Source organism: Somniosus microcephalus, chromosome 22 (assembly GCF_052327205.1).
Source record: "Somniosus microcephalus isolate GS21.2 chromosome 22, FLI_Smic_1.0, whole genome shotgun sequence".
In the NCBI taxonomy this organism is placed as follows: domain Eukaryota; kingdom Metazoa; phylum Chordata; class Chondrichthyes; order Squaliformes; family Somniosidae; genus Somniosus; species Somniosus microcephalus.
Window position 1 is genome coordinate 67,059,085 of NC_141008.1, and position 11,245 is coordinate 67,070,329.

At 45.3% G+C, this 11,245-nt stretch overlaps 1 protein-coding gene across 2 annotated transcripts in view; it reads right to left on the reverse strand.

Moving 5' to 3' along the window:
* pipox (pipecolic acid oxidase) overlaps positions 1-10,825 on the reverse strand; it is a 93,664-nt gene extending 82,839 nt beyond the window's left edge. Inside the window, exon 1 of one of the 2 annotated variants that reach the window (XM_085965006.1) lies at positions 10,394-10,822. In XM_085965006.1, the coding sequence (XP_085821132.1) occupies positions 10,394-10,510 (117 nt within the window). In that variant the 5' untranslated portion in view covers positions 10,511-10,822. Of the gene's footprint in view, positions 1-10,393 lie in introns of both variants that reach the window. The other variant, XM_085965008.1, reaches the window with a different exon arrangement.
* Positions 10,826-11,245: the final 420 nt, after the last annotated feature.

Below are 11,245 nucleotides of genomic sequence, written 5' to 3' on the forward strand. Positions count from 1 at the left end.
GCACAAACATTACAGCAAACTCACAACACGCCACACTTACCTGACGTGGTGTCCAGACTTTGGGGAACCTGAGGCAGAAGTGACAAAATTGAAAAAGAGCCTGTTAACAACTATCAAGTACCTGTTGACAGGCAGGTAAGTGGCTATAATCCTCTTCTTGCCGCTAGGTGTCGGGTCCATATGCAAATCGAGGACCCAACACTTGGGAAGATTGATTGGAGGCAGGTTGACAACGGGTTTCCTGCCCGCTGTCAATCTTTGCCATTTTGACAGCGGTCCCGCCTCCAATCCCACAATCTGAGGACCGGCAAAATTCCGGCCTTTGTCTCCTACCTCCCAACCAATTACTACATGGATGCTACAATGACCCTAATATTTTGGGAAATGCAGCAGTGCAATGAATGCATTGAAATGTCATGTTATTTTTTAAAATTTCTTTATAGGATGTGGGCATCGCTGGCAAGGCCAGCATTTATTGCCCATCCCGAATTGCCCTCGAGACGGTGGTGATGAGCCACCTTCTTGAACTGCTGCAGTCCGTGTGGTGAAGGTACTCCCACAGTGCTGTTAGGTAGGGAGTTCCAGGATTTTGACCCAGCGACAATGAAGGATCTAAGTCAGGATGGTGTGTGACTTGGAGGGGAACTTGGAGGTGGTGGTGTTCCCAGGCACCTGCTGCCCTTGTCCTTCTAGGTAGAAGAGGTCGCGGGTTTGGGAGGTGCTGCCGAAGAAGCCTTGGCGAGTTGCTGCAGTGCATCTTGTAGATGGTACACACGGCAGCCACGGTACGCCGGTGGTGGAGGGAGTGAATGCTTAAGGTGGTTTATGAGGTGCCAATCAAGTGGGCTGCTTTGTCCTGGATGGTGTTGAGCTTCTTGAGTGTTGTTGGAGCTGCACTCCTTACTTGTGCCTTGTAGATGGTGAAAAGGCTTTGGGGAGTCAGGAGGTGAGACACTCGCCACAGAACACCTAGCCTCTGACCTGCTCTTGTTACCACAGTATTTATGTGGCTGGTCCAGTTAAGTTTCTGGTCAATGGTGACCCCCAGGATGTTGATGGTGGGGGATTCTGCGATGGTAATGATGTTGAATGTCATGGGGTGGTGGTTGTAATGATATCAGCAAATAGTGATGGTATTTGCCTGTTTGATTATGATGCCTTACCAGCATATTTGCCTGTTTGATTATTTATGCCTTACCAGCAGAGGGCATGTGAGAGAGAGAGTTTAGTTTTAGTTTCGTTTTAGATGGATCTCTAACATGGTGTCTCCTGTAATGCTGTTAACTTAGATGAACAAGCTTTAGATTAAAAGACATTGGCCTAGAAATTCGGTAGGCTTTGCGCCGCATTTGAGGCGCTAGAGGGCCTAGCGCCGGAGTTATGGCCAGTTGAGAAATTCCCTGGGGCCCTAAATCGGCGTTGCACCGGTAGCGCTGCGCCGGCACCGATGACGTCATCGGTGTGCGCAGCGTCCCGGTTGCCGTGGTAACCCGGCCCCAAGCCAAAATTCAGTTGCGCCCGCCTCGCCCGTGGCAGGCGCAACTAAGACTCTGGCAACAGAGTCTTCCCCCAGTGTGCGCCGGCGCATAAAGGTGGAGCGGCGGCCGGCCGCGTTCCCGGCGGCCGCCTGCCCGCACCTCCCTTCCCGGACTCCTGCATTCCCCCCCCGCGGCCCTGATCAGTGTCTCATGCGAGCCCGGCACTTCCCCGAGGTGCCGGGCTCAGATGTCGGGTCAATCCGCCGGACAGTTGTCGGCTGCAGGCAGCTCCTCCTTAACAGGAGGAGGAGGCCTGCAGTTCCCCCGCCTGCCGCACCGCATCGGGTGCCGCAGCGGGGGATTAGCGCTGGGAAACCCAAGTTCACGCCCGTTTTGAGGCGCTAAAGGAGGGTTTTAGCGCCCGCCGCCGTCTGGGCCCAGCGCACCTGAATTTTCGTCGTGCGCTGCCGCATTACCGCTGGCGCAAACTTTCTGGCGCTACAGCCCTGGCAAGACCAGAACCCAATTTCTAGGCCATTCTCTTTCATCAATGTGTCGTCATTGAACCCACATAGAAATCGATACACGGTGTCAGAAGAAGTGATTGAAAGAGATGAAGAGGAAAAATCTGAAGTTAAATCAGCTCTCCACATATTAGCAAGCCAAAAGAGAACATTGTTACTTACCATTGGAGAATAGCTAACAAAGTGAAAAATGGAAGGTTTACACCCACCGGCGAAGCTTCAGTTGACAGGTAATGTGGCTGAAAATTGGAGGAGGTTCAAACAACGTTTGGAGTTGTATTTAGCGGCAATCGGAGCTGACGAGAAAAGTGATAAAATGAAAGCGTCAGTGTTCTTACATGTCGTGGGTGATGAAGCGCTGGAGGTGTATAATAACTTCACATTCGCTGCTGATGGAGACAAAATGAAACTGGATAAAATAATGGAACAGTTTGAGGCCTACTGCATACCTAAACGTAACGTGACGTTTGAGAGGCACAGATTTTTCACATGTGTACAGAAAACGGGAGAGACTATTGATCAGTATGTGACTGAACTGAGAAACCGAAGCAAAACATGTGAATTTGGGGGACTGACAGACTCGCTGATAAAAGACAGACTGGTATGTGGTATTCCAGATAATGGTCTAAGGGAAAGACTGCTAAGAGAGCAAGATCTAGACCTGGGAAAAGCCATAGCACTGTGTAGGGCTACAGAGATTGTGAAGTCGCAGGCAAAGGAGCTGTTCAGTGACAATAGCTGCAACGTGGATGCAGTGAGTAAGAACGGACACAAACCGTTTAACAAAAAGAGCGCCAATGTGAAAAAAGAGGCGTGGCCAGCGAACAAAAATGAAAGGGGCAATCGAAAGTCATGTAGTCGATGCGGAACACAGCATCCACCAAAAAAGTGTCCAGCATATGGTAAAAAATGCAATAGTTGCAACAAAAACAACCATTATGCCCATTGCTGTAAGAACAAAGCGCAACAAAGCAAGGTCCATGCAGTAGATGAAAGTGAGATGGAGGAGTTCTATGTGGATGTCGTGTCTGAAAACAAAAAAGAAAAAAGAGACTGGATGTTAACACTAAAAGTGAATGACATACACATTCCATTTAAATTGGATACTGGAGCACAAGTTAATGTGATATCAGAGGCTGATTTTAAGAAAATTAGACCCAGACCAAAGATACATGGAATAAAAGTGAAAGTGACAGGATACTCAGGTACTGATATACCAGTGAAAGGAAGATGCATTGTCAAAGTGACACACAAGGACAGAGAGCACACGCTAGCATTCATCGTGGTGCCAAAGGATGTGCAGGCCATACTAGGTTTAATAGCCTGTGAGAGACTGAACCTGGTAAAGAGAGCCCTCGTTGTGGAAAGCGAACGAGAGACAGTCTATGATGAACTCATGAAAGAGTACAACGAACTATTTCAGGGTCTAGGCTGCCTTCCAGGAGAACACACGATCAGAGTAGATAAAAGCATGCCAACGGTCATACATCCATGCAGAAAAGTTCCGTTTGCTCTTCAAAAGCAACTGAAGGCAGAGTTGGACAGGATGGAAAGCCTGAACGTGATTCAGAAGATAGATGAGCCAACTGAGTGGGTGAGTTCCCTCGTCGTTGTGGACAAAAAGAATGGAAAGCTCAGAATTTGCCTGGATCCAAGAGATCTAAACAGAGCAATAAAGAGAGAGCACTTCAAGCTTCCTACACGTGAGGAAATCATGTCACAGTTTGCAAATGCAAAGTATTTCAGCAAGTTAGATGCATCATCAGGATTTTGGCAGATGAAACTGGACGAGGCAAGTTCAAGACTGTGCATGTTCAACAGTCCATTTGGCAGCTACAGATTCCTAAGGTTACCATTTGGCATTGCCTCAGCTCCTGAAGTGTATCACAAAACTATCCATATGATCTATGAGCACCTGGAGGGAGTTGATACATCAATGGATGACATCATAGTATGGGGAACCATGAGAACTGAGCATGACGAGAGACTGAAAAAAGTGCTGGAAGCAACAAGGAAAACAAACCTGAAGCTGAATAGAGAGAAATGCCAGCTCGGGGTGACAGAACTGACATTCGTGGGAGATATCCTTAGCAGTGAGGGCATCAGACCAGATCCCAGAAAGGTGTCCGCCATTGAGAATATGCCAAAGCCACAATGCAAAAAGGACATGCAGAGGTTTAATGGAATGATCAACTACATGGGTAAATTCATATCCAACCTCTCAGAAAAGATGGCGCCACTGAGAAGACTAACTGAAAAGAACATAGAATGGGAATGGAATCATGAGCATGAGAAGTCATGGAGCGATCTAAAGAAACTGCTCACAGAGGAACCAGTTCTGAGGTTTTATGACCCAGCGAGATCCATCAAGATATCATCAGATGCATCACAGAGTGGGCTCGGTGCTGTTCTTCTGCAAAAATATGACTACTGGCAACCTATTGCATATGCATCGCGCTCAATGACAGACGCGGAGACACGATATGCTCAAATAGAAAAGGAGCTGCTCAGCATCACATACGCCTGTGAAAGATTTCACCAGTTTGTGTCAGGACAAGCAATCAGTGTAGAGACTGACCATAAGCCCTTGATTGCATTGTTCCAAAAGCCACTAAATAGCTGTCCGCTTAGAATACAAAGAATGATGATCAGGCTGCAACGCTATACACTGAATGTTGCGTACACACCGGGTAAGCTGATGTATACAGCAGACACGTTGTCCAGAGCTGTTGACCCAAGTGAGCCCGCAAACACCAAAATGGATGAAAAAGTGAACGCCTACGTGGACATGATCACAAGTGCACTGCCCATAGCAGATGCAAAAATGGAGCTCATAAAGACTGAGACAAACAAAGACGAAACACTGAGACGACTGAGGAAAAGCATCTTGGATGGATGGCCCAACATGAAGCAAGACTGCTCACCTGACATGGCAGAGTACTGGAACTGCAGGGCGGAACTATCAGTGGTCAAAGACATCATCTACAAAGGAAGTAAAATAGTTATCCCAAAGAGTCTGAGAAAAGAGATGCTAAAAAGGATCCATGGAGGACATCTGGGAATCAAAAAGTGTAAGAAAAGAGCACGAGAGGTGATGTACTGGCCACGAATCAACCAAGATGTGACAAATGAGGTGTCAAACTGCACAATATGCCTGAAATATCGAGCAAGCAATCCAGTAGAACCACTAAAGCCACACCCAGCGCCAGACAGACCTTACCAGAAGGTAGGCGCTGACCTATTCGTATGTCAAGGGACGGACTATCTTGTAGTCACAGACTATTACTCCCTGTATCCAGAGGTTTGTAGACTGTACACCACCACTGCAGATGCTGTGATAACATGTATGAAAGCCATATTCTCCAGACATGGCGTGGCAAGCGAGGCCTTCACAGACAACGGACCCCAGTTTTACAATGCAAGTTTCCGACACTTTGCCAAAGAGTGGGACTTTGCCCACACAACATCAAGTCCTCACTTTCCACAGTCCAATGGACTAGTGGAAAAATCGGTCCAGACAGTGAAAAGACTGATGTACAAGGCAAAAGACAGTGGAACTGACTTCTACCAGAGCATGCTTGTATACCGCACAACGCCGCTTGAGTGTGGTATGTCACCAGCCCAACTCCTTATGGGACGTCTGCTAAGGTCAAACCTACCCATCCCGGAGAACCTCCTGAAAACAAAAAAGGGGGAGAAAGTGAGGAAGTTCAAAGAACAACAAAAAGAAAAGCAAAAGTACTACTATGACAGAGGAACACAAAACCTACCTGAACTCCACACTGGTGACCAAGTAAGATTCAAAGACAAAACAAACATATGGACTCAGAAGGGAACTGTCCTGAGTGAAGTCCAACCAAGATCATACACCATTCAGACCGATGAGGGTGCTGTTCTGCGAAGAAATCATCGGGATCTTCTCATGGGACCAGCCACAGCAGGTCAAAAGACTGATACTGTTGAACAACCTGATCACACAGCAGGTCAAAAGACTGATACTGTTGAACAACCTGATCACACAGCTGAGAACCAATCATCCGAGGCAACAACTCAGATTCAAGGACAATCAATCAGAAAATCCTCAAGATGCGTGAAGCCTCCTGAGAGACTCATTGAGCAAGTTTAAGGACTCTTGTTATAGAAGGAAGTAATGTTATCTTATTCTCTCTTCAAGTTCTAGGTATTTACATATTTCATGTGAACACACAAAACAAGGTTAAAAAACCTTGATCATGATAATGATAATGTAAGTTCATTAAGTGTTACAGTGAAAATGCAGAGTAATACAAAGAAAACATGTTGTTAGATAAAAGTAAAATACTTTTGTTTTAAGAAAGGGAGATGTAATGATATCAGCAAATAGTGATGGTATTTGCCTGTTTGATTATGATGCCTTACCAGCATATTTGCCTGTTTGATTATTTATGCCTTACCAGCAGAGGGCATGTGAGAGAGAGCGTTTAGTTTTAGTTTTGTTTTAGATGGATCTCTAACATGGTGTCTCCTGTAATGCTGTTAACTTAGATGAACAATCTGTAGATTAAAAGACATTCTCTTTCATCAATGTGTCGTCATTGAACCCACATAGAAATCAATACAATGGTTAGACTCTCGCTTGTTGGAGATAGTCATTGCCTGGCACTTGTGTGGCGCGAATGTTACCTGCCACGTATCAGCCCAAGCCTGAATGTCATCCAGGTCTTGTTGCATGCGGGCATGGACTGCTTCATTATCTGAAGAGTTGTGAATGGCACTAAACACTGTGCCGTCATCAGCGAACATACGAATTTCTGACCATATGTTGGAGGGAAGGTCATTGATGAAGCAGCTGAAGATGGTTGGGCCTAGGACACTGCCCTGAGGAACTCCTGCAGCGATGTCCTGGGGCTGTGATGATTGACCTTCAACCACCACAACCATCTTCCTTTGTGCTAGGTATGACTCCAGTCAGTGGAGAGTTTTCTCCCCCGATTCCCATTGACTTCAGTTTTACTAGGGTTCCTTGATGCCACATTCGGTCAAATGCTGCCTTGATATCTAGGGCAGTCACTCTCAGCTCACCAATGGAATTCAGCTCTTTTGCCCATCTTTGGACCAAGGCTGTAATGAGGTCTGGAGCCAAGTGGTCCTGGCGGAACCCAAACTGGACATCAGTGAGCAGGTTATTGGTGAATAAGTGCTGCTTGATAGCACTGTTGACAACACCTTCTATCACTTTGCTGATGATTGAGAGTAGACTGATGGGGCAATAATTGGCCAGATTGGATTTGTTCTGCTTTTTGTGGACAGGACATACCTGGGCAAATTTCCACATTGTCGGATAGATGCCATTATTGTAGCTGTACTGGAACAGCTTGGCTAGAGGCACGGCTAGTCTGGAGCACAAGTCTTCAGCACAATAGTCACGACCAGGTAAGGACGGCAGATTTCCTTCCACTAAAGGACATTAGTGAACCAGGTGGGTTTTGATACTAGCTTTTTATTCCGGATTTATTTAATTAATTGAATTTAAATTCCCCAGCTGCCATGGTGGGATTTGAACGCTCATCTATGGATCAGTAGTCCAGGCCTCTGAATTACTAGCCCAGTAACATTACCTCTATGCTACCATTCCCGTATGCTGCTGTTGTTATTCAGTGTTAAAGATGAAAGTGGTAGCTATGCTGATCAGTGCTTGATAAATGTGTGGGCAGTACACAGGCTGACACTGCAGTTGATTTCTAAGCTGGAAGGAGGCAAAAACTGAAACGTTGAGGGTGGAGGTGACCTTGACTACCACGAGCAATGTCATCCCTATGGTGCAGGCAAGCTGCAGGTGTCGCAGGTACTGCACGGCTCTGGAACTGGGTCCTTATTAACCCAGAGCCTGCCAAGCCATTTGCCTTCAGTCATTGCCAGGCCATCTGGATCTGATGACTTCCCAAGCATGCCTTGTTCCACCTTGTACCACTTATACCATGAAATATTACAAATATACAAATACTGCAGAACAGCAGCTCCGATCAGTAACTCTAAACTTGACTTGTTGGCGGCCTGTCCAGCTTGCCTCATTGCTCCTGTGAAAGTTTCTTTATGCAAGTACTTTTTATGCCCCTTCTCCCTTTTTTCAGCTTTTCCTGCTCTGCCAAAACTTTGTAATGTTTCAACAACAGTCAGTTTCCTGGTGAATTAGCAAACCGCATTTGTCTATTTTAGGTTCCATAAACAATAAACTCCAATAGATTAAAAGAAAATGTTTTCAGTGAAATGACAAAAAAACTAACAAAAGCCAGTGCTAAAGTGTTCTGTAAAACCGGAAAATAAAAAAGAATGGCTATAAAGCCACTGATCCCATTCACAGCTCATTCACACATGCATTCTCTCTTAAGCCCGCGCCAGCAGGCCAAAAGCGGCGCCCAGTGCAATCCCACCCTCAGCAGATGAAAACCTGCACTGTGCTTAATTTAAATGCAGTGTACTGTTTAAATGAAGTTCACTTCTTTTTGGACAAGGCCATCTTAAGGTGACTGAAAGGCTGGCTTGAAGATTGTGTTCAGTGTTCTGAAACAAAAAAGCAAAATACTGCAGATGCTGGAAATCTGAAATTAAAACAAAATATGTTAGAAACACTCATCAGGTCAGGCAGCGTCTGTTGAGAGAAGGAGGTAGCGTAAATGTTTCAGGTCGATGAGCTGTCGTCAAAACCAAATGAAAGATAAAGCGACCTGAAATGTTAACCCTACCTTCCTCCGTCCACAGATGCTGCCTGACCCGTTGGGTGTTCCCAGCATTTTCTGCTCGCTCTTCAGATGTGCTGATTCTGCCCTATCCTCTGTTCCAGTCCTGTGCCACTGATGTCTATCCCATGAACTCTTGTATTTGTGGATGGGAGTAGCGTGCACGCTGGGACTTTAAAGCCCTTTACTGTGGTGCGTGGCTGAGATTGAACTCCACACTGGACCTGCCCCTGAAAACCCGCAACTGTCTCACGCAGAAGGGAGAGTGATATCATTGAGCCATGGTTGACATTTGAAAAAGAGAAATAGGGAAAGAACATAAGAACATAAGAAATAGGAGCAGGAGTAGGCCAATCGGCCCCTCGAGCCTGCTCCGCCATTCAATAAGATCATGGCTGATCTGATCCTAACCGCCAATCTACTATCACAGAACCATCTCCTGAATCTAACAGAATTAGACACACGAAATAGGAGCAGGATCAGGCTACACGGCCCCTGGGCCCGCTCCGCTACCCACAGGGCCATGACCGATCCGAACCTAGACTCATGTCCAAATTCCTGCCCGCTCCCCGTAACCCTTTATTCCCTTTACTTCTAGGAAACTGTCTATTTCTGTTTTAAATTTATGTAATGATGTAGCTTCTACAGCTTTTTGGGGCAGCATATTCCATGGACTTACCACCCTCTGAGTGAAGTAATTCCTCCTCATCTCAGTTTTGAAAGAGCAGCCCGTTATTCTAAGACTATGCCCCCTAGTTTTAGTTTCACCCATCATCGGGAACATCCTCCCTGCATCCACCCGACCCAACCCCTTCACAATCTTATATGTTTCAATAAGATCGCCTCTCATTCTTCTGAACTCCAATGAGTAGAGTCCCAATCTACTCAACCTCTCCTCATATGTCCATCCCCTCAGGGCAGGGCAATAGGGACAAGCAGATAGCTCTTTCAGAGAGCTGGCACATGGAAAGCTTGACAGTCTTCTGCTCTACAGATTTCATAAAGTGGACAAAAATGACCTACTGTACAAACAAGACCATTGGGTCATAGTCCAAGGTTACTGATTTACAGAAGAGCGGACAGAATTGCAGAATGCAACCCCCAGAATACTGGTAAAAATCTTCGATTCCCATGTAATAAATACTGAATTTAACCTATTCAGTCATTCTAAACCAGTGCCCTGATTATAAACACTACAGAATACAGTTCCCAAAACGCTGGTAAACTTACTGGAATTCCAATAATGTAACGTAACTTATTCAACCATTCGCCCAACTTTATGCAAATATCAAAATATGATCTTTGTAACTGAGCTGCCAAGACTGCAGCTGTGTTACTTTAACATTTACCCAAATTAACTGAGTGCGCATAGCTTGCACATCCCTGTTTTAAGATAACTAGCTTTACTTTGTGCTAAGGAGAAGAGGGCAATCGTGTTGATTTTTTGTTGTTGCAGCAGCTATTGAAAATGTGTGTGCATTTGGATTTGCAATTTATATTGAAGTTACAATGCATTTGTTTTCCCATCCATACTTAAATTCCCTGGCACTGCACTGTCTTGACAGCACTGTCAGTTTGACTTGCAGCTGACAGACCACTCACTCACTTAAACTGTTGAGTGTAACATGGATGAAATTTCACAGCTCTACAAATGACTTTACTTGAATATACATACCTGATCTATTAACAGTGCCTTCTTATCTTTCGAGAGGTGATAGGCTGTGTAAGATCCCTGGATTCCTGCTCCAATAACTATCGTATCAAAGTCGTTGTGCATGCTTTGAACAGCCATCTTCCTCTGACTTTGGCAAATGTTTATTTAACTCTAAGGGAGTCACATGTCTTCTAAAGGTCACCTTGGTATGATGTCAGTCAGTGATTAAACAGCAGACAGAATTGTAATTTCTGCATGCACATAAAAATAACATTCACAGAGTTCTTAAGCCCAAAGAAAACTGTTTTTTGCAACAGTTTGTGCTTTTCTAGCAGACTTAAGCTCCAGAGTCAGAGGCATGTTTTCCACAGTAAATGAACAACTGACTCGACCCAGTAAAGGGGTCTTGCTGACAGCAAAGGGAAGACATTTGCGCCGAATCAGCAGTGTCGTGATCTGGCTCCCTCTTGGGGTTTCTCGCTGCTCTTTTTGCTCCCTTCCCTTCCTCAAGAGGGTTTCTTTAGAATACAAGAGTGATAGATTAATTAAAAATGCACAAATTTCCTTTGGTGTTGAGAAGAAAAACAGGACATGCTGGAAATTTGCAGCAGGTCTGACAGCAACAGGAAATGACAGATTAACATTGAGGTTTTTTTTCCTTTACAGATGCTGACAGAGAGTATTTCTAGCATTTTCTGTACTTATTTCATATTTGTCATTATTTTTCCTTTGGTTTGGGGTTAGATTAAAAAAAAAAATTTTTTTTAATTTGTTCCTGGGATGTGGGCGTCGCTGGCAAGGCCAGCATTTATTGCCCATCCCTAATTGCCCTTGAGAAGTTGGAGGTGAGCTGCCTTCTTGAACCGCTGCAGT